The sequence below is a fragment of the Dromiciops gliroides genome, chromosome 4 (genome assembly GCF_019393635.1).
Source record: "Dromiciops gliroides isolate mDroGli1 chromosome 4, mDroGli1.pri, whole genome shotgun sequence".
Lineage (NCBI taxonomy): Eukaryota > Metazoa > Chordata > Mammalia > Microbiotheria > Microbiotheriidae > Dromiciops > Dromiciops gliroides.
In genome coordinates this window covers 334,634,907-334,662,609 of record NC_057864.1, presented here as the reverse complement: position 1 = coordinate 334,662,609, position 27,703 = coordinate 334,634,907, and the positions used below count along the sequence as shown (strand labels likewise).

Sequence of the window (27,703 nt, the reverse complement as noted above, 5' to 3'; positions counted from 1 at the left end):
TGGCTAACAGTTTCAAGATGAACAATTTTTCTCCTTAACTCAAAACTTTTGGTATTAGCCTTTTTTGGAATGTACTTTTTAATCCCAAATCATCCTAACTGTGAAGGCCTGGGTTAGTCTCTTTCAGCTATTTTATAAAGCTAGAACTATGTGTAAGCCAGCCAAGCAGGTCAGAATGTCCATTCGCTCATCTTTATCCTTTTAAGGCAAGTGCCTCGATTTTCCCCTTCAAATCAAACCCAGTAATAAGAGAGAGAACATAAGTGGGAATGTGAACAACTTTGAGACAGGCAAAAGCAGCTCATAGGTATCAGACTTGGGGATACATCCCCCAAAGCATAGAGATTTTGCCCAATTTCAATCACTTTGAACACCATAATCCAAGAGTAATATATTTCCCATGACCATGACTTGTTGGTAAAACTCCATCCCCACACTTAAACAAAAGACTTGTTCTTTTCTACCACCATCTTCTCCACTCTCCCCTCTCCAGACTCAAACTTAAAGTGGACTAGTAAGCTAGAATTTGGCTTTTAAAACTTTTCTTAGACCAAAGTGAGATGTATTGCTAGGGTTAGAAATGGTCCAGTTGTTGCTGTTCACTGTAAAATAATCCTATCTGTGTTCTGATAAATCTGAAGCAGATTTTTTTTTTTTTTTTTGGTCTGGAAGTTGGCTGATGATTGAGTTTAAAATTGTAATGGTCACTTAAAAATGCTTACTTTTATACTCCAAGTGATATATCTTAAAGCTAAGTAAACATAGCTGATTCATTTCTCCAGTGGTTTCTTATTGAGATTTTAATAACATTTATTTTCATGGGGCGGGGGGCTTTAGTTCTATTACTTCATCATTAATCAAATTTCTGCATAAGTGGTTCATCTTAGATATGTATCACTTTTTGTTCATTTCATAAGCAACTTTAATGGTCCTTTGAGGATGTGCCTGTGAATTTTGACCTTTGCCCAGAACAGTATCCAGAGTAATGAAGTAAACTTTTCTCCTTTTCATTTTTATTTCTTCTGGTCTTACACTTAAGGGAAATGGCTTGAAAATGAAAAAGCCCCAAATCTCGGAAGAGGCATATTATCAGCCCTCTTTATACATTTCCAGTGATGTAAACTTTTATGTGAGCTAGTTGGCTTTTCTTCCCAGGGACCCAAAAAGTTAAACTTTTCAGTGATGTTGAAAATTGTGTTTTTGGCTCAAGTGTATCCATCTCTCTATATAAAACAGCTTCCAGTACATCTTCGCTTAAATATTCTAATATTCTTCCACCACCCCAAATTCAGCAAGCCTCATATCAAACTCATTATTCTTCCTCTACCCCCACCTCAAAGACACCACTCCCTTTCCCATTTGGGGGGTCCAAAAAGCCTGGGGCACACTGAAACAGAAATGGAGGATGCTAACTAGTCCAGAACTACAAAAGTGATAGTGGAGAAATATGAGCATAGGAGCCTCCTATTCACAGAGGTTGGTGTGAATATGTGACTTAATTTACAAATGAACTAAGCTTGACATTTTATAAATAAGTGTTTAAGTAAAATATACTGGTAGAAATACAGCTTCAGTATTATATGTCATACTGAAAGAACAACATAAAGAAATGATTGGGGGGCAGCTAGGTGGCGCAGTGGATAGAGCAGTGGCCTTGGATTCAGGAGGAATTCAAATCCATCCCCAGACATTTGACATTTACTAGCTGTGTGACCCTGGGCAAGTCACTTAAGCCTCATTGCCCTACCAAAAAAAAAAAGTGATTAGAGTTGGATATGGCTAGTAAAATTTCTATAGAGATTTTTGAAGGGTATAGAATGGCAAATGGCTTTTGGATAAGAGGATGTCTGAAATTTTTATGCACATCATTCCAGACCCCTAAAGAAAGAGGGTATGGAAGCTAATAACAAGAATGACTCATTCGTATGTAATATAAATCACAAATGTTTTCATCCACAACACCCCTTTTGCATAGATAATGAGCAGAGCTCCAAAACTTAGGCAAGTTATTAAATGAATCACAAAGTCCCTTGATCTTACTTGAGAAGGAGGGATCATGGACAAACTACACCATTCACAAATCATGGTTATTTTACTAAATTAGAACTCAGGAAATCCAAGATTTCTGAACTTTGTGCTTGAATTTTTGTTTTGTCATATGAGTTTAGCTTCTCAGAAGTGGTAATGTTTCTCTTTGAGAAACTGCATGTTCCCATTTGTCCCTCTCCTTCTGAGAGGCATCCTGATAGTAGGTAGATTACCGGGGTTGGAGCCAGGCAGCTTGAGTTAGAATCCTGCTTCATAGTAGCTGTGTGATCATAGGCAAGTCACAACCTTTCAGAACCTCAGTTTCCTCATCTACAAAATAAGGGGAAAAATACTGGCAATGCCTTTATTTTGCTTGTTTTCTGCCACAGATTGTAATCGTGCATATGAATTAGAAACTATTTGACCTGAAAGGTATCATAGAATCATGGATTTATCAATCAAGCAAACATTTCTTAAGTCCTGGGGATACAAAGGATATACAAAGACAAAAGTGAAATAATCCCTTCCCTCATATATTTTGAGAGAGATAAGATATACATATGTGAATATATGCATAATACATAAACAATGGAATTAAGTTAGTTTTGAGGATGATACTAGCAACTAAGTCAGGCTGAGTTCACATAGAAAGTGGCACTAGAGCTTAATTTTAACAAAAACTAGGAATTCTAAGAGATGGTGCATTTCAGGCACAGTGAACAAATAATGCAAAGTCCCAGAGATGGGAGATGGAGAATCATATATGGAAAAGTGGGTGGGTGGGCCAATCTGACTGGATCACAGAGTACATGGAGGGAAGTAATAGACAAGTAAACTAGAACCCGGGACCCCAGAGGTCACCTAGAACAGCCCCTTCTTTTTACAGAAGAGGAAATAGAGGCTAATTGACTTTTAAAATTATCTAGTACAAATCCTTCATTTGACACATAGGAGAAAATTGAATCCTGGAGAAGTGAAATTACTTATCCAAGATCACACAGCTTAGGGGCAGAGTAAGGACTAGAACTGGTTTACTATTTCTTTTGGTACAGTTTTCTTTCTTTCTGTACTATATGGTTGAGTCTAGTTGAATGTGATAAAATCTTCAGTCATATGTTTTATTGTTCATTTAACATTTTTCTAAATGTAATGCTTGTTGTAAAGACAAATAACTGTGAAAAACTTTAGAGCTATAATGCAATGACTAACCACAATTCCAGAGGACCAATGAAGCATTCATGCAACCCATCAGAGTGGAGTGAGGAGACTCAAGGGTGCAGAATTAGACATGTTTTCAGATTGTATATTTGTTTTGATTGTATATTTCTTAGGTTTGGGGGTTTTGGTTTGTTTGTTGTTTTTTTTTCAATTGAGGAAGGCACAAAAGGGGAAGGCAGGATGCTCCCCCCACCCCCACCAAAAAAAAAAGAAAGCATCTAGCATTGAAGCTTTTTTTAAATGCACAGAAGAGAACAGAAAAAAAGGCCAGAAGGTGTCACAGACAAGTAGGACAGTTTTGAAAGTTACATGCTGAATTAACGATATATTTTAAAAGGAAAGCAAGCTATAAATGATAGAAATACACAATTTTATGTCCAGTCTTTTTCTGTTCTACTGACTATATGGAAATTTTCTTTTTCAAAGGAAATGTAATGTTGGTCTTTTAAATTATAATGAATGAGGAAAATATTACACATTGAAAGGGTTTTCTATAAATTTTCACATGCTATTAATTCTTGGGTGGGACCATCAAAGATCTGTGTAACAGAATCTGTCCTATAAGTCTGTTTGTGAAAATTGTGTCCCACTTGTTCCATAATGGAAGTGTTTTATTATTTAAGATTCACTCAAGAAAGCATTGGGGGTTCAGGGTACCAAATTATCTCATAATTTCCTTGAGCTGAAATTTTTTCTACTTTTTTGTAAGTTTCTTTTGACTATATGATATTAAGAGTTTAATGGAATGAACTCTCAATACCTCCCCTTCCTCCCCTGCTTTTGGTGTATTGTAGGTGGTATCCTGGGCAAAAAGCAAAACTGTTTTGATGACTTTCAATGCGCTGCTGAATATCTTATAAAGGAAGGTTACACTACACCAAGGAGATTGACTATTAATGGAGGCTCAAATGGAGGACTTTTAGTGGGTAAGATTTCTATTTCTATTCATTGTACTTGCTTTTTAATTACTAAGAGTTTTCAGAGAATCTCATCCGAGGGTACTCTTCAAATTATCCTAGTCAGTGGAGAGCAGAAATATGTAATCTAAGATGGCATACAATTCAAAACTATTTACAGTATTTTAGATCTTATTTATTGGAATAAATCAATTTATATGCATTTATTTAGTACCTACTATGTGCCAGGCATTATTCAGGGCACTGGAGATACAAAGAAAAGCTAGTCCAGTATTCATTAAACTATACCACACTGCCTTTCCTAAAAATAGCATGTATAAAATTTGAATATGACATTTAATTGGTGTTGCTTTTCAGTGTATGCTGAAAATCTTAAAACACAAGAGCTGAAAAGGTACCTTAGAGATAATATAGCTCTTATTAGTTGGAAACAGAGGCTTTGCTATAGAAACTCACTTGATTTTTACAGAAAGATTTACACAGAATGAATCCTAAAATGTTAAAGCTGAAAGAGAACATAGAAATTACATTGTCCTCCACCTCCCCCTCCTTTTTTAAGATGAGGAGTCAGAGGCCCAGAAAGGTAAAGCCTAAGGTCACACAGCTGTTTTGGTGGCAGAGCCACGAGCCTTCTATTCTCTCTCTATTCCAAATGTTCCCATTTCCACACTTCGGTCTTAAATATGCATCATTGTTTAAAATGCTCTCCTTGATACTAACATAAGGAAAGTTTTCTTATTTTAGAGGTGCTATTGTTCAAGTGTGACCTATGTTTAGATCATTAAAATATATAAAAATACAAATGACACAAGGCAAATATACTGTAATAAAGGTAAGAGTAATTAGCTTTTATCCTGGGTGATTGCCACAATTTGCCATGAATAATCTACTATTTGAGAAGTAGCTAACCTGGGAGCCAGGAAGACCTGGCTTCAAGTGATGCCTCTAACAAATACTTGTCATGTCACCCAGGGCAATCTCTCCAGTTGGTTAAGTGATGTAATCCCCCTGGCCTCAGTTACATAATTTGTACAATGAGTGTATTAGACCAGATACTCTTGAGTCTCTTTCAGCTTTAAAATTCTGCGAGCAACCAAAAAGGGTCATGTTCATGATCAGTAGCCTCTGGGTCACATTTGATTGCTCTTTTTTTTTGCAGGGCAATGGGGTTAAGTGACTTGCCCAGGGTCACACAGCTAGTAAGTGTCAAGTGTCTGAGGCCAGGTTTGAATTCAGGTCCTCCTGAATCCAGGGCCGGTGCTTTATCTACTGTGCCACCTAGCTGCCCCCCACATTTGATTGCTTTTTAATAATTGTTGTATCACTTAAGGTTCTATCTGTCTGCCCTTCTCTTCTTTCTTTTAGCTGCCTGTGCTAATCAACGCCCTGATCTCTTTGGTTGTGTCATTGCCCAAGTTGGAGTAATGGATATGCTCAAGTTCCATAAGTATACCATTGGTCATGCCTGGACCACTGACTATGGCTGCTCTGACAAAAAAGAACACTTTGAATGGCTTAGCAAGTAAGATTCTTAAGTTTCATTTATTACCTGTTGGTTAATGCTTTGATTTGTATTGTACAGGTTTGAAGTTAGTTTTTTTCTCTAATAAGCTTCTTAAAAAAAAGATAAATGTTTTATTTATGCTTTTTAAAACATTGCCTTCACTCCCCAATAACCACTCCCTCCCCTGCCACAGCACTCCTTCCCCTAACAGATCGTTCCCTTGATGGTTTTGCCTGACAAAGTATTCCTCATTTTGTACTTAAGACCAGTCCCCTGCCCTTCTGCCAAGAAAAGAGAGATGTTTTGTCTTTGGAATCAAGATTGGTCACACCACTTAATAGCTTTATTCGATAGTGTTTACTTTACACAGTTTATTGAACTCACTTTCCTTAACCCTAAGTTCTGAGGAAGAAATTCATCACTATGTGTTAGGGAGAGTAAACATTTTAGTATATGCCAAGTACTGTGCTTAAGCCCTTAGGGATACAAAAAAGAGGCAAAAGACAATTCCTGCCCTCAAGGAGCACACATTCCAATGGGGGAGACAACAAGCAAACAAGTATGTTCAGACAAGCTGTACAGGAAAAATGGGAAATAATTGACAGAGAGAAGACAGTAGAATTGAGAGCTTGAGAAGAGCTTCTTTTAGAAGGTAGGATTTTATTTGGGACTTAAAGGAGCCAAGGAAGCCAGGAGGCAGAAATGAGGAGGAAGAGCATTCTATGGAGCCTGCCTGGAGCTTAGAGTTGAGTATTTTGTTCATGGAACAGCCAAGAGGCCGGTTGAGATGAGAGAGTATGTGGTGGGGAGTCAAGTGGACTAGAAAGGTGGGAGGGAGCTGGGATGTGAATGTCTTTGAATGCCAAACAGGGTTTTGTTTTTGTTCCTGGAGGTGATGGGGAGGTGATGTTGGGATTTATTGAGTAGGAGGGTGACATGGTCGAACCAGCACTTTAGGAAACTCACTTTGGTGGCTGAGTGGAGGATGGATTGGAGTGGGGAGAGATTTGAGGCAGTCAGATCCACCAGCAGGTATTAGAGTAGTGCAGGTATGAGGTGATGAGGGCCTACACCAGGATGGTGGCTGAGTATAAACTAAAACAGAGTGAAGTAGACCAAGGTCTAATCAAAACAAAACATACAGTTACAACAATATTGTATAACTAATAATACTCAAAATGGTAATAATGCAAATACTATTTAATCATAATGACTGCACTTGATCCCAGAGAAGAAATGAGGAAATGCCCCTCTCTTCTCATTAGAGAATTAGGGAACTGTGTAACTTTGTGTGCAATGTCAGTCATGGTAGCTGTGTTCATTAGTTTTGCTTAATGGTTTTTCTTTGTTAGAAGGGAAGGCTTACTGTTGCAGGGAAAGGTTGTATATTGGGGAAGAAAATGAGGCAAAAAAAGAAAAAACAAAAGCATCACTAATGTTTGCAAAAAGCCCTTGTATAACATCTCCCAACACACATACACACACATATCAATAAACATTTATTAAGGGTTAACTGCGTGCCTCGTAGCTTCTGTGTACAAGGCCCTCAGCTAGGTGCTGGGGATACAAAAAGTAAAACCAACCACACAAACAAAAAGCAGTCCCTGCCCACAAGAACTTTTTACATTCAATTATAACTCTACCCTGAATTTGAAGTCATCTGTTTTTGTGACATTTTCAGAGACTCGGGGGTCCTTCGTTTGACAGTAGGAGCTTACAAAAGAGGAAATTATATGAGGGAAAAATCTTAAATTTCTTCCTAAATAGGGGGCTAAGGAAATACAGGAGGAGGCAATAGTCAAGGAACATAGTAAAGTTATTTCATTCCTTCACAAATCTTTCTGTCTATGTATTAAAAGGTAATTTTTCACCCTTCTCAGTTCCATCCATATGCAAGCATTCTGTGGAAAGCATCCAAGCTAAGGTGTTTGCCTGCTCATTAGTCTTATGTTCAGTTACCTGAAGCGTAAACAGTCTGAGAACAAGCATGATCTACCTAGGAAATATCTAAATATAAATAAGTGCTCTAAATTCTACTCTCAGCATCGTTTAGGAGTTGTATAACCAGGACAAATAGCATTTACTTTCTGTGCCTTAGCTTTCTCAGTAAACAGTAGATTCACATTAAACAGATATGATTCTTTAACCCTTCAAGCAAAGTAAGAGAGAAACAAGCCTCATTTTTAAATAATTTGTTTTGCACTGTGTATCCAGTTGTCATGCTTAGTATACAGTAGACACTCCATTAATGTGACTGGCTTACAAAAACATTTTTTCATTAACTAAAAAATGTTTTATTACTAAATCCACAGTTGCATAATTGAACTTCTGTTATCCAGCAGAAAATTATTCAGTTCCCTTTTTTTCCATTTCCATACATTTACAGGTAGCCTAGTTTTTTATGTACAGATATTAGGAAAACTATTTTGCATGTTCAATTTTTAGCCTTCAGGACGAAGACCTAAAAGCTCTTAAATTTTTGAACTTATATATGTTTCTTAAGTATATATCACAAGCTTAATAATAATATAAATGTTTCATATTTAGCTTAGAATCTCTTAAAGGTGAAAGAAATTATAAGAAATAGAAGCTATGCAGCTTCTCAGAGTACAGAAGTTGACTGGCTCACTTCATGAGATTCCAGTCAGCTGTTTTTACCATTGGCTCCTTCCACCTGATGTTTATCAGCACTGCTTTATTTTTCTTAGTTTTAAAGTTTTGCACTCAAGAGGCTCTCTATTTTTTCCTAATGCCTAGGGGGCAAGTACCTCCTAGGCTAAATTACCTACTTAGGCTAAATTGAAGCCAAATAAGGGAAAGAGTATCACAGAGAATTTGAAAATTGGAAGGATCCCATCAACCATCTAGTCTCATCAAGGACTCCTTCAGCCTCTTTTTGAAAGACCTCAAATGAGGGGGTACCAGACACCTCTCAGGGCAACCCATTCCACTTTTGAACAGCTGGAAGTTTTTCCTCACATCAAGCCTAAATTCACCTTTCTGCAACTTCTGCCCACTGCACCTGGTATGGCTCTCTGGGGACAAGTAAAACAAATCTAGTACCTCCAGGTCATCTTTTCAGACCTTCAGATTACTTGTCTCTAAGTATCTTGTCCCCACTAAGTCTTCTGTTCTCCAGGCTAAACAGCTCTAGTAACAGTCCTCACATAAGGGAAAGGGAATAAGCATTCATATAGTACCTAAAATAGACCAGGCACTTTGTTAAGTACTTTACTGATACTATCTCATTTGATCCTCACAAGACTGCTTCAAGATAGATGCTGTTATTATCTCCCTTATCATCAATTCCAGACTCTCCCTACAGCACCACTGTTCAGAAACCTTTCTTCCTATAAAATTCACATTATTCAAATTTCTCATCCAATCCTAATCCTGCTGTGCATTATGTGTTATCTCCAGGACACTCTCCTTCCCAGTCCAATGAGTTCTGGCTTCCATCTTTCCATTATAACTCCTGGCCCCATATCAAGGAACTTCATCATCCATATTGATGTTGTCTCAACTGTCATAGTTTCCCAGTTCTTTCGTTTTCTCAATTACTATGACCTGCTTTTCCACTCCACCTCAGCTACCCAAAAGGTGGCCCTACCCTTCATCTCATCACCATCCACAAGTGTTCTACTTCTGTGTTCATGAGCTCCAAAAATTCCTTGACCTGATGATGATCTTTGACATTCTCTTTCTTTATATCATACAATTATTCTTTATCTTCTCTGTGACCTTAAATCTGTTTGTCCCTTAATTTTTTTCAGACCATCACCCCTGCACTGACTATACTCTTCTGTCTTCACAGTACCTTGGTGAATCAGTTTAACCCTCTACTGTCCTCTACGTGAATCCCTTGCTCCATTGTCCACCTCACCTTGACAAACCCCATCCTTGGATAACTCCCACCTTCTACCTCCTTCCTTCCTATTCAGATACTACAGAAGGGAATGGGATAAAATGATAAAACTGAGTTGGGGTCCACTACAAATCTATGTTGCATATTCTCAACAAGGCTTTCACTGCAGTATGGCACACCTCACAAATCCACTCGATAGTTCATTCACCATAGTGGCTATTCCAAACCTTTTCATCCTCTCTTCAAGCCTCCCACAGAATCCCCTCCCCACTTCTGCTCATCTGAGGACCTTACTTTATACTTTTATACCCTCTTCTGCCTTCCTTCTCGTCTCATATCACCATCTCCTTCATCCCTCTCTCCCATGGGAAGGTGGCCCTTCTCCTTGACAAGGCAGATCTTTTATCCTATCACTTTCCATCTTCTCACCACCCAATTTCAGCCTTTCCCTGTCTACTGGCTCATTCCTTGCTGCATATGTCAGATTGCAGAGGGTTAGGAAGCTTCCCCATCCTTTTGTTTTAAAAACAAACAAACAAACACCTTCAGTCCACTTAACCATTCCTTATAGCCTTCATGCTTATCTCTTACCTTGTGGCCAAATTCGTAAACCCTCCCTGCTTCCCAACTTTCCTATTAGTGTCAAGGACAGTCACCTAAGCTCACAACTTCAGTGTCCTTTTCTGTGACTCCATGTCACAGTAACCTCATATGTCTTACCTGTCGTTAAATGTGTTGTTTTTACTCTAACAATATCACTTCTCTATGTCTTTTCTCCACGTATACAGGCCCTTATCACCTTTTCGATAGACTATTGTAATTGCCTTTTAAATTAGTCTCCCTGACTAGTCCCTTCCCCACTCCAATCTGATTTCCACTCAGCTGCCCAAAGGGATGGTACAGCATAGGTCTGACCATGTTAGCCCCTATTCAATAAGCATCTGTTCAGAATCAAAAATAAACTCCTCTGTTTGACATTTAAAGCTCTTTATAGCCTGTCTCCATCTTCTGCTTTTGTCCCACACACTCTGCCATACAGCTCTGCTGCCTTGCTTGATCTTCCACACACAGAACACTTCATCTCTCCATTCCATATATTTGCACTGGCTATGTTTCCTGTGACTGGAATGTTCTCCCTCCTCACTTCCCACTCTGATCTTCCCTGTCTTCCTTCAATATTTAGCTCAAATCTCTTCTGCACGAAGCCTTTCCTTGTTCACTTAGCACCAGCACCATCCCCTTCTCTCTGAGCTTACCTTCCATTCACACTGGATACATCTATATCTGAACATATTTATTTGTGTGCTGTCTTCCCCTTTAGACTATGAATACTTTGAGAGGAAGGGGCAGTGTTTGTTTCTTCATGCCATCTCCTTGTATCTTCAGTGCTTAGAACTCTGTCTGGCACACAATAAATATTTGATAAATGTTTGGTGACTGACTGATAAAGGTATGATATCTAAGATATATAGGGAACTAATTTAAAGCTGGAAGAGTTTTTCTGAACTGATAAAAATGGTCAAAGAATATGAATTCAAGGAAAGAAATCCAAACCAGCAACAATCATATAATTTCTTTTTCCAAATCACTAAGAGAAATGCAAATCAAAGCAATTCTGAGGTTCCACCTCACACCTAACAGATTGGCAATAATGAAAAAATTTAAAAAGGAAAATTACAATTGGGATGTAGAAAAAGAACTGTCGTTAAAAAAAAAAAGACCACTAATATATTGATAATCATTCTGAAAAGTAATTTGGAACAGTACACCAAAAAGTCACTCAATTGTACATCAGCAATATGACTCCTGGGCAAATAGGCCCAAAGAGTTCAGAGGAAAAAAAGAAAGTGTTCATATGTGCAAAAATATTTGTCGCCGCACTTTGTCATAGCATAGAATTGTAAACTAAGGAAGTGACCATCATCTGGGGAATAACTTAACAATTGAGTTATAATATATGGATATAATGGAATGTTGTTGATATAAGAAATGATAAAAGGGATAAATTTAGAGAAACCTGGGAAGACTTGTATGAACAGATGTATATTGAAGTGAGCAAAATTCAGAACCTTTGCTGAGTATTATGGTGATACAATCACTATAACATTATAAAGAAAAGCATCCTTTAAAGACCTCTGTTCAATACTGTACAGTGGCCACCCAAGAAGTCCAGAGGACTGAATAAGCATGATGCTTACTTTTTGACAGAGCCATTGAGATGCAAAGTGAGGCATTCATTTTTGGATTTGGAAAATGTCTTCATTCACTTTGCTTGATTAGAATTATGTGTTATAAGAAAAGATTTTGTGTTTAAGGGCAGTAATACAAAAAACAAAAAGAAGAAAAGATGGTCATTGGTATATTTTTTTTACTTGCTCAGAAGAGAACAGGATGAAGTTCCGAGGGAGATAAAACAGGACAATTTAAAAACGATAAATTTGTGTATCATACGGTGCAATAGACATTTTCAGTTCCATATAAAGCCGTCTTTTTCTGTTCTTTATATAGGGAAATGATGGTGGTTTTAGTGTTTGTCAAGTTCAGAGTAACATTTAAAAATTAAAATAAAAATGTCCTAGGGAAAAATGAACTCAGAGCAAAGTTTAAAGAAATAAAAAGGCAGATACAATTGTGCACCTTTGCCACTGATTTTTTTTAACATTTTCTCCCTATAAAAATGCTTATATTTAACAGTCTTCAGAATTTGCTTGGAGCACTGAGAGGTGACTTGGTTATGGCTCCAATGTCAGAAATAACAATGGAACCCAAGCCTTCCAGACTCCTTGGCTGGTCCTTGTCCACTAGCCAGGCTGCTTCTCCTGAAGGGTTAATTATTTCCAGGCTTAATAATGGGAGCACTTTTTCTCTAACATTTTGGGAAGTTATCCACAGAGTTTAAGGTCAGCTTTGGCAGCAACAGACTATCTGCATTTTGTAGTTAAATACCAGCAGCTTTTCTCTGATTCACTCACAGGCAATCTATTTACCTTGATTGACTGTGAGAACTAATTATGGGAACAACCTTGCCATTCCCTCTGCCTCTTGTGTGAATTGAAATTTAAATACTGTTGTTCCCTCAGCAGTAGTTTGTGTCACAACCTTCTGATCCAGACTGCTTTAACTAGAGAGCTTCATACAATTGACTTTCAAAAGAGTTTACATCCCTTCTAAAACATAATATTTCCAAACCACATTTAATCAGAAATCCTAAGGTCTTAAGCATTTTGATTAAAGCCAGTAAGGGGATGGGAACTGTCTCATTTTATTAATAAAGGAAACCCTTCTGCCAATGAGGTGGGTACCTTTTCTTCAACTTAAGGGTCTTGGAACTGAAAATCTACAAAATCAATATTTAACTCTCTAAACCATTACTTTTGTATGTTCCTTTACTTAAAATTTCTAATGGTATCTAATACTTCAGCTAAGTATTTTGAAATAAATGGTTTAATGAAATGATATTTTTTTTGTCTATCAGCCAAATCAACTGATTAAAAGTTAATTTTAGGGGGCAGCTAGGTGGCACAGTGGATAAAGCACCGGTCCCGGCTTCAGGAGTACCTGAGTTCAAATCTGGCCTCAGATACTTGACACTTACTAGCTGTGTGACCCTGGGCAAGTCATTTAACCCTTATTGCCCCACTAAAAAAAAAAAGTTAATTTTATTTATGTACATAAGATAACAGACTAGGCTGATGTTCTAGACACATGAAATTTTGAATGAGTTCTCTTATTTCTTTCTTTTTTTTTTTTTTAAGTGAGGCAATTGGGGTTAAGTGACTTGCCCAGGGTCACACAGCTGATAAGTGTTAAGTGTCTGAGGCCGGATTTGAACTCAGGTATTCCTGACTCCAGGGCCGGTGCTCTATCCACTGCACCACCTAGCTGCCCCCGAGTTCTCTTATTTCTTAAAAGAGATTGTTAAAAACTATCACTAAATATTCATATTCCTAGCTTTGGGGTACCTGGTGGTGCAGTCTGTAGGATGAAATATAGTAAAAAGATCACTGGTTATAGGCAGAAGACACAGGCCAAAGTCCCAGCTCTGCCACTTAATTTTATGGCTTTGGGCAAATCATTTCATTCCTCTGAGCCTCAGTTTCCTCATCTTCACTGCCTGCTTACAGGGTAGTTATAAGGCTTTGATGAGATAACACATAAAGCACTTTTTAAAACCGTAAAACAAATATAAAACTTGTAACAAATGTCAGACATTGCTAAAAAGCAAGTTACAAAAGAAAAAAAATTAATTGTATTTGATAGTATCCTTTTTCTACTGTTCATGAAATGTTCATATTCACAAGTATGGGCAAGGTTAAGCTATATGGCCTCCTGACAACCAGGCATTTATTAAGCACTTGCACAGTGTCAAGCTCTGTGCCAAGTGCTGAGCATAATAGTCCCTGCTCTCAAGGAGCTCACAGTCCAGTGAGGGAGACGACTGCACAGAGATGACACAGGAGGAAGGCTTCTTACAGGAGGTGGGATGTTAACTAGGACTTGAAGGAAGCCAGGAGGACAGGAGAGGAGGCCGGTAATAACAGGAGTGGGGCCAGATAGTGAAATGCACAATCAGGAGATGGTGGGTTTTCTTAAGAAGCACCAAGGAGGCCTTTATCCTGTAAGATAAAAGTGTCACAAAAACTAGGGAGGTATGCTGGACTTTGAGTGCACCATTGTCTTCTACTGTATTCAGTATATCCGGCCTTTTACACAGGAGAAAACTGCCCTCCTTGCCTGCTAAATCATGACCCCAAAACATTGTGATTGATCCTTTCCTGTTTATTGTATTTTGAGCAATTGAAGGGAAAAATCAAAAGAAGATTTTAAAAAATCACACAGCAGAAAAAAGTAAATGCTACAGATTTCAGACTCTTTTCAGTAACCCTTCAAGTTCTTTTTTTTACAATTTTCTTATGTAAATTGAGCACTTGACCTTGGACAAGTTGTTTTCCCTCTGGGCCTGATTTCTTCTTTGTTAGAAGAAGTTGGACTAGAAAGGCAGCTAGGTGGTACAGTGGATAGAGGCCTGGATTTAGGGATTCCTGAGTTCAAATCCAGCTTTTGGCACTTAGTTTTATGACCCTGGGTGAATCACATCACCTGTTTTGTCCTCTCTTTCTTCATGTGAGAAATGTTGGTAATAATAGTATCTACCTCCCAGGGTTGTTGTGAAGATCAAATGAGATAATATTTGTAAAGTGATTTCCAAACCTTAAGGTGCTACATAAATGTTTACGATCGTTACAATCGTGATCATCAACATATTCTTCATTAGATGAGGTCTCTTCCAGCTCGACATTCATAATCTTAGTTAATCCTGTTGGGCAATAAAGATCCTCTCAAGTGGTTACTCAGTTGTTCATATTAACAGTAGTTTCAATTAACAATAGTTTTCAGTAAATGTATTAGGTCAGGGTTTCCTCTGTATTCTGAACTGGTAAACAGGTAACTTGACAAAAATAATCTCACCATTATTAATTAATCATTTTTTGAAATAGAATGTGTCTTGCAGGTCCTTTGTTAACTTCAGTACTCAACCACATAAAATTACTTTTGTTTTTCAGGTACTCTCCATTACATAACATCAGGTTACCTGAAGGGGAAGGAGTCCAGTATCCATCCATGTTACTTCTTACTGCAGATCACGATGATCGAGTGGTACCCCTTCACTCCTTGAAGTTCATTGCAACCCTACAGTACATTGTGGGCCGAAGCAGAAAGCAGACCAACCCTCTGCTTATTCATGTTGATACCAAGGCAGGCCACGGAGCAGGAAAACCCACTGCTAAAGTTATAGAAGAAGTCTCTGACATGTTTGCATTTATCGCTCGGTGCTTAAATGTCGATTGGATTGAATAAATGGAATTCTCAGCTCCCGTTGTATCCCCAACATAAACCTCAAGGGCTTTTAACCACCATTTACACAGAGAAAACCAGTGGGCGTAGTACCTGTACTTGAGAACACTGTTCCCACAACTAAGAACCACAGTCCGTTCTTCCAGTGACCCAAACTGCTGTGGGAATTTTACCTTTTTTAGGCTTCTCCGTTTTATCATTCCCTGGGAGGGGCTTTTTCTGCCGTATTCTGACATATGTTTAAAAAAAAAAAAGCATGTTTGGACAAATAGCTAAACTTCAGCAAATGCTGTCATGAATACTTGGGTTTACAGAGTGTTGAAGTGATAGTCAAGCTTCCTATTAACTTCTTAATGTTATTTGCTCCCATAACCATATCCAAGTCGCCTGTAAGTAAACATAAGAGCTGTGATAATACAAAAACAGGATTTCTTTACAACCATAATAAATGTTATTTAAGAATGGGAGGCCTTATTTCTGGTTCTTTACAAATTACTGGTGGGAGGAGATACAAATTCTAATCAGACTGGATTAAATTAGTTTTCTCTCAAAATATAAACTTTGCCCAGCTTTTGCAACAAATTGATTTTCAAAATGTCCAGAGTCATCTTAGATTCTTTGGATTAACAATTTATAAATAATTTGATTCAAGTAATCATTTGAATTTAAGCTGCTTTTTTTTTCAATATTGTGCTACCCACTGATCTATACCTACCTCTCTTAAGCTCTTTTATTTAAATGCCTCCTATAAAAATGGATGGAAACTGGAAAATGATGTCTGCTTCCTAAAATCCAGACTTTAATTTCTTTCCCTAAGTTAACAAATATTTCTGAAAATATTAGGCTTTTCCAGCTCTAAATGCTAAGATTAGTGATTCTTGTCTCATGGGAGCCAAATATGCATTCCTTAAACTTTCTAAGCAGGTCTTTCTTTTAAAAACTTCTATCAGAAAGGCACTTTTTAGACTTAAATTAGTTATCTTACTGTTTCCTTTTCTCTCCTCATCAGAGTTAAAGAAGGTATGCCCTTTGTATGATTTTCCATATATAAAATTCCATACGAGGACATAACAGATTTCTCTTCACCAAAATAAGATCAGTTATTCCAATTCCTTTCACCTGTCCAGGTAGGTCCTACTTTTCAACACTGCTAGTCTGCAGTCCTCTCTGGGCACACCTCAAACTGAATGCATATTATTTTCTACAAAGGACCAATGCCGAGCATTGCAGAAGGCTAGCAGCTTGGTTTGTTTCTACTCAGTGCATTTGTAGGATCATGGTTTTTAAACCCTGATTATGCAGAACACTGCTGGCACGTAGTTAACTTGTGCTTCACTGTTGCCCTTCTGAATCCAAGGTGTCTCTCTCCATCTTTTCTGAAACTGACATTGTTACCATATGGCCATAGAAATAGCAATACTGCCCAACAACCAATTTGCATCACTTCTAAACAGCATGCTAGGAAAAAGCCAATAAAATGCATTTGCACAATTGAGCCAAAAGGCCTTTTGATCAACTGATTTATTTGACTGTGTACAGATATCTGAATTGTACCTGTGTTTCTCCTGAGAGCCTAAAGGCTAGAGGAGAAATGTGTAATTACATTAAAAATGTCAATAAATGCAAAATTGATTTTTCAAAGTGAAAAGTATTTGGAAGTTATTATGGACCCAGCCCCACTTGTTTTTCCCTTAAAAAAAAAAGGCATTTGGACTATGTTGTGAATTGTAGGTTCAGTGGTATCTTTAACTTGCCCCCCCACCCCATTTTTTAAACTGTTGCATTCCAGAATGGCTGTACTTTTTGGAAAGGAAGTGAGGGCTTTAGTTGATTTTAAAATGTGCTTTTCTAATTTGGTTTAGGGCACAAGTACTCTTTTTTTTTTTAAATACTCATTTTTGACACTTGAAATAAAGTTAGTCACCTTAAAGTACAGTTGGAATCTAGGGCTTAGTCATTTTCCAGCTGACAGTTGCAGCCCAAGCCAGACCCCCTTTTCCTTTCTTGGCAATCTATAATGATAATAATGAACAGCATTTATATAGTGCCTACTATGTGCTAAGCACTTTACAAATATATCTCATTTGATCATCACGACAACCCTAGGAGTTAGGTGCTATCTATTATTATCTCCATTTTATAGTTGTGGTAACTGAGGCAGACAGAGGGTGTGACTTCTCCAGAGCCTCACAGTATCTAAAGTTGGATTTGAACTCAGATCTTCCTGACTTTAGACACACTGCCACCTAGCTCCCTCTTCTGGGATTTGCTAAACTAGAAACTTAGAATCTCCTATGCAACCCTGTTGATTGGCTTCTCCTTACTTGTAACATCAGAGGTAGGAAATGAATCAGACAGCATTGAGACCTTCCACTGTCCTGTGAACCATGAATCCAGCCCATCTTAATTGGCTTAGTTAATAGTATACCAAGTCCTGGGAGAAGCCTCCCACAGATTATTGTGGAGATATTTTTCTCCACCATAGCCTTACGAGTACAATATCCAATGAATGCATGTCTTCCTAATTTCAGGCCCAGTGCTCTCTCTGCTGCCCCACATAGCTGCCTCCATAGACCCCTTCTTAGGAGCCCATAGCTCTTCAGAGTAACAGAGGAGTCCATGACAATGAAAAGTAAACCATTGGTTTAGAACCAAGGACCCCAAATTTCAAGATTTATCAAGTCATTACTTTGCATGTCATTCAGAAACCAGCCAATAGCCAATAAAAAATGGAAGATATTGGATATCCTTAAGGAAAATAAAAGTATATAAATCAACATACTAATTATTAATATAGCTAATATATAATTATCATTCATAATATATGAAATAAAATATATATAAATGCTATTTTCAGCCGTTGTTGCTACTATTCTTATCATCAGGAATCTTCCATCACTGAGCATGGGTGGAGGGTGGGTAATGATAACTATTGTTGGCAGTACCTTATTAATGGTTTATCTTAATGTATCTTTTTGGGTGGTTATAAATTAGATTGTAAAACATCATTAAGTCTCCCTTATCTGGCATATGCTTGAATAAATTGGTTAACAGGCTTTGTAGGATTTACTTTCCCTATTTTTTTTTTAAAGAAAACATTTTATGACTCTACCAAGAATTTGAAGGGGTCTAGGCTTACCACATCTTCGAACATAATTTTCTCCTGGGAAATCCTCCATAGGTTTGCTAGGAAGTGGGTAATGTAGTTAAATGGAAGAAACTCTAGGTCCTAAACTGGGTTTAGCCACTGATTACTGACCGTCAGCAAGTCATATGCCCTCTGTTAGATTCAGTTTTGTTTCAGTCCTGACCTGATTTCATCCATGAAGGGAATTCCCAGCTCAAGTCCATCAGCAGTTTACAGGCCTAAAGATTTTCCTAGGGCACTCAGAGGTCAAATAATTTACCTTTAATCCCATAGCCAGGATGTCCCAGACACAGGACATGAACCCAGGTTCTTTCTGACTCCGTGGTTACCTTCTGAAAATCTAGTGGAATGAAGAAAGATAGAGAAGCATGATAACACGTGTGAGTGCAATAAACACATGGGTGATGATATAACACTGACCTTTTACAGACTATATCCCTTTCTTTTCTCTCTCTTGGATTGAAATTAACCAGGATAATGGTTCCTTAGACACCCATATAAAAGAATACTTTTATACGTGATGGAAACTCATTTTTCCCCCTCAAATACTTTCCAATCATTCAAACTGCTTTTCCTACACTACAAGAATTAGCATGTGCTGGGGCCTTGTAACATCATCTTCCTATCTGATGGAGAAAAGAGAAATCATCATACATGCTCATACAGGACTAGACCACTTCCACTCATTCATTCTTGGTCACTCCTACATTCTTTCTACCTTACTGCCTGATGCATAGTAACCAGGCAGTTTATTACCCCATTTAAAAGGACAACTACCAGGATTCCAAATTCATCATTCTTCCCCTGCTTAATGTCTCTGCCTCCCTTAGCCGAAGACCAAAGGCAAATGTTTTGAAAGTGTACAAATGAATCTGGAAAACTTTGCATTCCAAATATTTAGAAAATGGTCTGTGTATTTTGCAAATGTTAGGTGTCTTAGGTGGTTTGCAGAACCCAAAGTTTACATGGGAGCCATTTGTTACTCCTTGCTGAGATTTGTGTGTATTCTAAGATTTTACTTTGGGGGTTTCAGAGTTGTTTATGCACAAGTTTCTTGGGAAAACATAAAACTTGTGCTTGCTGAGTCCGATCTTATTATTACTAAATGTTATCAATTCACAATGTAGTTGGATGTTTCACAAATAAACACTATAATCTAGAAATGTTAGCCCTCAACCCAGGGAGCCTGTCTTGGATCTGGTTGTTATCATTATCTGGGACAATTTTCAGAGCCCCAGTGAGCTCTGTACTAGGAGCCCAAATAAGCTTACCCCATTAAGTGCTCAGTTAAGTAGCTCTATCATGCATCCCACCCCCAAATAGCCGGTAAGTCTGTAAGCGTCCCTATAAATAGCCAAGGTGATTATTCCAGGAGGGACTTGGAGGAGAGATGGAAAAAAGGTGTTTGTCAACACCTTTCATGAAAACTTGTTAAGAAGATAGGAAAATAGGGGCAGCTAGGTGGCGCAGTGGATGGAACACCGGCTGTGGAGTCAGGAGTACCTGAGTTCAAATCTGGCCTCAGACACATAACACTTACTAGCTGTGTGACCCTGGGCAAGTCACTTAACCCCAATTGCCTCACTCAAAAAAAAAAAAAAAAAGAAGATAGGAAAATAAAGCTTAGAGGAATGGGCACTGGAATGCAAGAACTTGAGAAAGTCAAATCATGGTGCAGGTATAACATTAGTATCTCTAGGCAAACTAGAGACTGAAGCAGAGACTGATGTAGTAATAACGTGTGAGTGGACTTCGCAGTGACAGAACAACCGTAAGAAAGGAGCCGGTAGTCTTGCTGTGGCCAGGACAGGCCGAGGCTATTTTGAGCACTATTCTATATGCAGGGCCTTTGCATCACTGGGCAGAAATGTCCCTCCCGGTTTCTGCCGAGTGTATCTCTTGCACTTTGGAATTCAAATTCACTGCCATGCCCTCAGAATAACTTCCTTAAATCCACACACTGCCAGGGCCATTCTGCAGCGCCCAAAGTGCTTCAGCCATGTTAGTAGACTCAGATTTAGAGCTGAAGAGGCCTCAGAGGCCATCTGCAGCCAGGGTGTGTATGGTAGGTAATTATCCCCATTTTGTAGCTGGGACAGGAAGTAAAGAACTTTCAGTTTCTCTTTTGTGGGAGAAGCATAAACCCGAATTTCATAATTTGACTGAGCAACCTGAAGGAGAATCATTAGTGAAGCTGGGGATTATTTAAGGGAACATCATAGTGACATGATTTATGTATTTGAAATAATTAATAGGATGATCTGAGCTACATTTGAAGAAATCTTCCCCCAGACAACTATATATTTTGATATTAATATTCAGTATTTATTTTCAATTGTTCATGTGTATATTCAATTATTCATTTATTAATTTCATTTTCATGAATGTAATTCATAAGTATAATTAATTGGATTATCAAATGAATTAACTTCATTGATTAATTTGTTAATTCAATTATTTATATTTATATTCTATTATTTTATTTGTATTCAATATTCAATATATTTATGTTTATATATTCAGAAACAAATGAATCTGTGATCTTTGGGATGGCTGGGGCTTAGGAAGAAGAGGATAGTGGATACTTCTCCCTTTGCCTTCTCCCTCTTTGCTCCTCCCCCAGCCCCAGGCCATCACAGAACTTAATGTAGGTCTAGAAGGCAGAGGGAAGACCTAACACTACCAGGGACTCCCTTCTCCACTTCTCTCTTTGGCCTAACCACCTGACTGGGTTTCTCAGAACCCATCCTAGATACTTATCTGCTTACACCATGAGTAGGGCTGCTCCAGGCTGGGCCTAACTCAGACCAGTCTCTTGGTAGTTTAGGGTCAATAGTAGAACAAAATGAGACACTCATAAATCATTCAACAATTAACAAAAAGAGATTTACGTAGCCATAGCAGAAGGATATTTAACAAGGACAGACACTGAAAACAGCTCAAGTTGATTTGGGTGAAAGAAGAAAGAAAATAAATCATCTCAAGCAAATCCTCACAGACAAACTTGCAGAGTGACTAATGAAATTAGCAAGAAAAAATTATTTTAATGTAACAAAGAAATGCTATAGGGTAAAGTTAAAAGAACTATCTAGGCCAAGAATTCTTAACTTATGGTCCCCAGGGTGGGGTCGTGTAGACTTCAAGGGGTTCATCAAGTCGGATGGGGAAAGAAATTACACCTTTATTTTCTCTGACATCCAAATGAAATTTGATATTCTTTAAATTCATAATTTTAAAAATAAATTATTCTAAGGTGTTTCTAGGTTTCACCAGACTGCCAAAGAAATACAAGACAACCAGAGTTGGGTAAAGTCTTTCAGACTCAGACAAATATAAAAGAAACATTAGCAAGAGAGAAATTATTACTCTGAATGGAAACAGTAAACATAATAGATATATTGGCCTGTGGCTTCTGTGTAGTTAATATTATGTCTTTAAATACACAAATATATTGATTTGCAACCCACAGCCTTTCTCACCTTTAAATTAATGTCACAGAATGTTATATTATTTAATTAATTCGTTAAGTATGCCCATGTCACTCCCCTACTCAGAAAACTTCAGTGCCTCCCTCTTGCCTCTAGGATCAAATACAAACTTTTCTAATTGGTATGTAAAGCCTTTGGGTCTTTCTGCAACATATTTTTGGGTGATTTCACATTACTCCATCACATAAATGCTGAAAGTCCAAACAAACCAATCCAGTTGTTATTTCCCATACTCAAAATTCTATCTCTAGTCTTGATGGTTTGCACAGACTCATGCCTGAGAAAATCTCTCTCCTAACTTCTTCCTCTTGAAATTCCAGGGTTCAGTTCTAGGGCTACCTGTTGCTAGAAGCGTTTCCTGATTCCCCCAGTTGTTAGTTCTCCCACCACGAAAGCTATTTTAGAATTATTTAGTGTATATATTATATTTGCTCACTTGGGTACCCATTGCTTCTGCCAACAAGATTTTAAGTTCCTTGAAAGCAGGAGCTATTTGACTTTTGTCTGTATATGTCAGAGCTTAGCAGAGTCCCTGGCCCAAAGTTGGTGCTTCATAAATGTTTGTTAATTTGTTAAGTCTTGTTAAGTTCTTCATAGAGCTTCTCAACCTCATCTGTGTATGAGGTGCAATTGTTTATGTTGTGGTTGCAGAGCCCTGTAATGAGATCACTAAATGTCAGATGTCCATGAAATGCTATTTCTTGTTACATTTAGACACAAGATAAAATCACTTCCTCCAATTCTTTGTTTACTTCTTTTAAAGAGAACAGTGAGGCATCATTCTGTGACTCCCCCCCAACCTTGAACAGCCCCTCTCACAGAGGCTTTGCTTTCTTTTACTATATTTTTAGGAGAATCTTGGGTTCTGACAGTTTTACTGCCATTGCTACTTAGAGTCTATGAGGGGCAGCTAGATGGCGCAGTGGATAGAGCACCGGCCCTGGAGTCAGGAGTACCTGAGTTCAAATCCGGCCTCAGACACTTAACACTTAACTAGCTGTGTGACCCTGGGCAAGTCACTTAACCCCAATTGCCTCACTAAAAAAAAAAAAAAAATAGAGTCTATGAAAGTCAGGCTGAGAACTGTCATCATTGAGAGATTTCTGTGTGAGATGCAAGAGAAGGCTAAGAGAACTTTCTCCCTGATACTTAGAAAGAGAACTGTCATGGTGAAAGTGAGGTGTGTATGAGATTACAAGAGCTAACTGTCATCTTTTAGAGTTGAGACACTTGAGAGAATTGAGCTTAATTTTTATTCTGTAGTAAAGACATTCTGTGAAAAAGGCATCCAGTGAAGAAACTTTTATCTGCCATCCAGAGAGAACTGAATTAATGTTGTACCGAGGTCCCGTTGTTAATGAGGGCTTGTGACCGTTTTCCACAGCCACTATATAGTTAATATATGTGTGTATGTATATAGATGCATATAAAGACATTCTACTATTACGGTAAATAAGTGATTTAGCAAATAACATTGACTTTTTAAAATTCTAATCCTATGAGGGGTTCAATAGCAAAAAAGAGAAAACTTACGGGGGGAAAACTTTTCTTCAATTTTTATAAGCCAGAGTGGGGGTTAAAAGCTAATTAAGTAAATGAATGAATTTTTGAATGTTTTTAGTCATATATGAAGAAATACGGGCAAATAGGCTCTGATTGCTTTTGAACACAACAGGAGGTAACTAATAATGTAATGAGTTGATTTAACATACTGAAGGGTGTAGCATTGGTTTATTTGTCCCCAAGAGCACCTGAGAAGTATTGATTTCATTTTGCTCAGCACAGTAACATTCGGCATCACACAGGGACTGCTACAGGTGAGCAGTTATAAAACCCTATAATACATAGGGTTTTATACCTATTACATATGTGAGAATAGAATAAAGTCTACTATATTTCCATTTTATGGAAACTTCCTTTTATCTTCTTTACTAATATTCTATAATAGTTTGCATAAATATTCAGTAGTGATAGTGGTTTATTGTTTTCTTTCTATCTTTAATCTCTTCTTAGTTTAGAGATGGACTTTAAATATACCCAAAGGAGTTGCTTTTTACTTGAGAATTCATTTGTGCCTTCCTCAGTTTAGGGATTAGGTTGTTCAGATTTTCTATACCTTATTTAGTAAATTTGGGTACTTTCTTCCCTCCTTTCTACTTTCCTCCCTTCTCTCTCTCTTCCTTCCTTCTTCCTTCCCTCCTTTCTTCCCTCCTTCCCTTCTTCCTTCCTTCCTTCTTTTTTTCTCTCTCTTTCTTTCTACTTCCTTCCCTTCTTCCTTCCCTCCCTCCCTCCCTCCTTCCTTCCTTCCTTCCCTTCCTCCCTTTCTCCTTCCCTCCATACCTTCTTTCCATTCTTCCATTCTTCCTTCCTTCCTTCCTTCCTTCCTTCCTTCCTTCCTTCCTTCCTTCCTTCCTTCCTTCCTTCCTTCCTCCCTTCTTCCTTCTTATGTTCCACACTATGATATACAGTTGAATGGCCATCTCATAGAGCTGGACTTGGGACTGAATAGGAAGAGAGAATTGTATTGCCTTTGGAAAATTGCATAGTGCTTTTAATTACTCCTGAAACAAAGGTTTATCTTTTTAACATAAGTATTTTTCTAGTAATACTGTATGATTAAAAGTCATGTATACTGCAGTCCCTAAATATATAAAGTTCAGAGCTTCCGCAAATAATGATGAAGTACATCATGGATGTGAGTAGGCTACACCACATTAATAATGATTTGCACAAAAGAAGCAACATAAAGAATTTCATTGTAGAGATGTATGAGCAGAAAAATACGGTACACATATTCTATTGATATTCACTCAATATCTTGAGAAAAGCCCGTATTTATTAAGTAAAAATCCCCCATACACCTGGACAAAGGGTATCTCTTACAGAATACCCATCAAAAGTCATCCAACATCAGCACTCCTGTGCCCTGGAGTAGGCAGCATGATAAAACTGAAAATGCATTGGTTCTGAAGTCAGAGCACCTAGATTCAAATACCACTTCTGATGCTTACTACCTGTATAACTTTAGACAAGTCATTCAGTCTCACTGGGCCTCAACTTCCTCATCTGTAAAATTATAACATTAGATTAGATGGCTTTTGGGTTCTCTTCTATCTCTAGGTTTATGATCCTATGATCTCCAGACCCAGTTTGTTGTACCATGCCATTGAATAAAGCCCCTCAGGATACCAGAGTTGAGTACTGAGACATTTTTCACATTGTAAATCAGAATACCAGGAAATAGACACAAGGGAATGATCATATATATCTCTGCCTCCAGGTTATCAGCCCCAACCCAAAATAATAAGGAATTCAAGAATGGTTCAGCATTAATTAAACTATAAATTTAATCACAATAATAACACAATTATAAAATAAATACATCAATAGACAAAAAAAGTCTTTGACACAATACAGCATTCACTTATGTTTAAAAAAAATTACAAAGCAAAGTCATAAAAGGCCCTTTAAACGATCAAAAGCATCTGGCTAAAACTAAGAGTGTGCTTTAGTTGCAATGGGAAACACTGTAAGTTATTTGACAGTGTTAAAAATGCTAGCTAGAGCAACAAAACAAGGAAAGGATATTAAGGGGACAGCTGAAGGCAAAGAGGAGGCAGAATTATCTCTATTTTCAGACACTATGGTAGTTTACTTAGAAAACCCCAGAGAATCAATGGAAAAAAGTAATCAAGTTAATGAATAATTTGAATGAAATAGCAGGACATTATTATAACATAAATATATGATAAATCCACTAGGAACATCAGTTTTTCTGAATATTAATAACAAAACCCAGGAGGAAGAGAAATGCCATTTAAGATAACAAAATGCAATTAAATATGTGGGAATTAACTTAACCAAGGACTTGCATGGTTGTTATATTTATAAACTATGCAAGTAAAAGAAGGCAAATAAATGGAGAGATATATTTTATGGGTTTCTTGTCAATTCAGTTAAATCCATTTTAAAAGTATTATCTTGTTTTTACATAGTTGTTTGTATATTGCCTTCTATATCAAATTATGCACTCCTTGAGAACAGGGACTACTGGTTTTTTTCCCCTTCCATCAAATCCCCAACAATTAGTACAGTACTTGACACGTAGGAGGTGCTTAACAAATGCTTGTTGACTGATTGACTGAGGTGGAAAAGGAATAAAAACTAGGAAAGGAAATGTGGAGAGGGAGAGTGCAAACAAGGTAAGGGGAAGAACCTAGGGATCCTCAGCTCTGATGATAATGTGAGTTAATAAAAATAGCTACCTATTTATTTATTTATTATTTATTTATAACACTTTAAGGTTTGGGAAGCATTTTACAATTATCTCCTTTGATCCTCACAACTCTAGGAGGCAGGTACTTTTATTATCTTTATTTTACAGATCAGGAAACTGAAGTAAACAGAGGTTAAGTGACTTGTCCAGAGTTACATAGCTAGTAAGGGTCATAGCCTGAATTTGACCGACCTGCCTCTTGGTCCAACCCACTATACACCTAGCTATCTCTAATGATGGGGAAGGTGCTAAAGAGAATCCTGAATAATAGGGACCTATTCAGTTCACTGAGTATTTATTAAATTTCTGCTGTGATCCAGGCATGATGCTGGATCCTAGGGATATAAAACAAAAGCAGAACAGTCTGCCCTCAAAGAGCTTACTTTTTTTACTGAAAGGAATAGCAGGAGACAAAGACAAAGACAAATCACAAACAAAGCAAATACAAAGTTAAGAGTAGAGCACTTAGAACTGGTGGAGGACAGTCATCAGATTCGAGACTTTTTCTTTTCTTTTTTTTTCTTTTCTTTTTCCTGGTGGGGCAATGAGAGTTAAGTGACTTGTCCAAGGTCACACAGCTGGTGTCAAGTGTCTGAGGTTGGATTTGAACTCAGGTCCTCCTGAATCCACTTTATCCACTGTACCACCTAGCTGCCCCATTTTTGTCTTTCAATGAGTGTGACTGTCTGTACATGGGTATGATAAGGACTATCCCATATATGGTATCAAGGAAGCTGATCAACACTGAAGCTTTTTATAGATACCAGGAAACTAACAGAGAAAAGAAAATCTAAAAGCAACAATATACTGTATGAATCCAAAGTCTGCAATAAGCTTGGTTACCTACAAAGACTACAAATTGTATTCATTTAATGAGACTTGCGTACTATTTACATGGAAAGGATTAACTTGTTTATAAGAATTATTTGATAACATCACTAAGTTCTATTTATGGATGTTCAGTCTTGATATGTGCATCATGGTCCCTGCTTCCCGGGTTTCACAACTTAAAAATGTTACAAGTAGCACTGATTCACTGCTCAACATTGTTTTTTTCAAAACCAGCCAGATCCTTACTTTTTGTCTTTTTATCCATGAGTCCCCAGGACCTTCTATATAATAGGAACCTAATAAGTATTTATTAAATTGAATTGAATCAAATGGTCTGGATGTCTCTCAGCACTTCTTTAACTAATTCCTCTTGATTAACTAGCCCCTATTTGTCTTCCAGAATCGATTTCATTACCAAGTACTCCCTATTTTCAAGTCCTTTTTTGTTAATTTGCTTTTGGTCCATCAATATACTCCTTTTCTGGCTACCCCATGCTGTTCTGAGGCCTTCATCAATTATTGAGTTTCTTTTATAGTTTCTGTATGTTCTCCCTCTCCTCCCTTTCCCTCTT

At 37.6% G+C, this 27,703-nt stretch overlaps 1 protein-coding gene across 1 annotated transcript in view; it reads left to right on the top strand.

The window, feature by feature from the left end:
* The window catches only part of LOC122725324 (prolyl endopeptidase), a 140,417-nt gene extending 121,973 nt beyond the window's left edge, over positions 1–18,444 (top strand). The window contains exons 13-15 of the mRNA XM_043962379.1: positions 4,041–4,172; positions 5,529–5,685; positions 15,097–18,444. Coding sequence (XP_043818314.1) covers positions 4,041–4,172; positions 5,529–5,685; positions 15,097–15,391 — 584 coding nt within the window. The 3' untranslated portion in view covers positions 15,392–18,444. The remainder of the gene's footprint in view (positions 1–4,040; positions 4,173–5,528; positions 5,686–15,096) is intronic.
* The last annotated feature ends 9,259 nt before the right edge of the window (positions 18,445–27,703 follow it).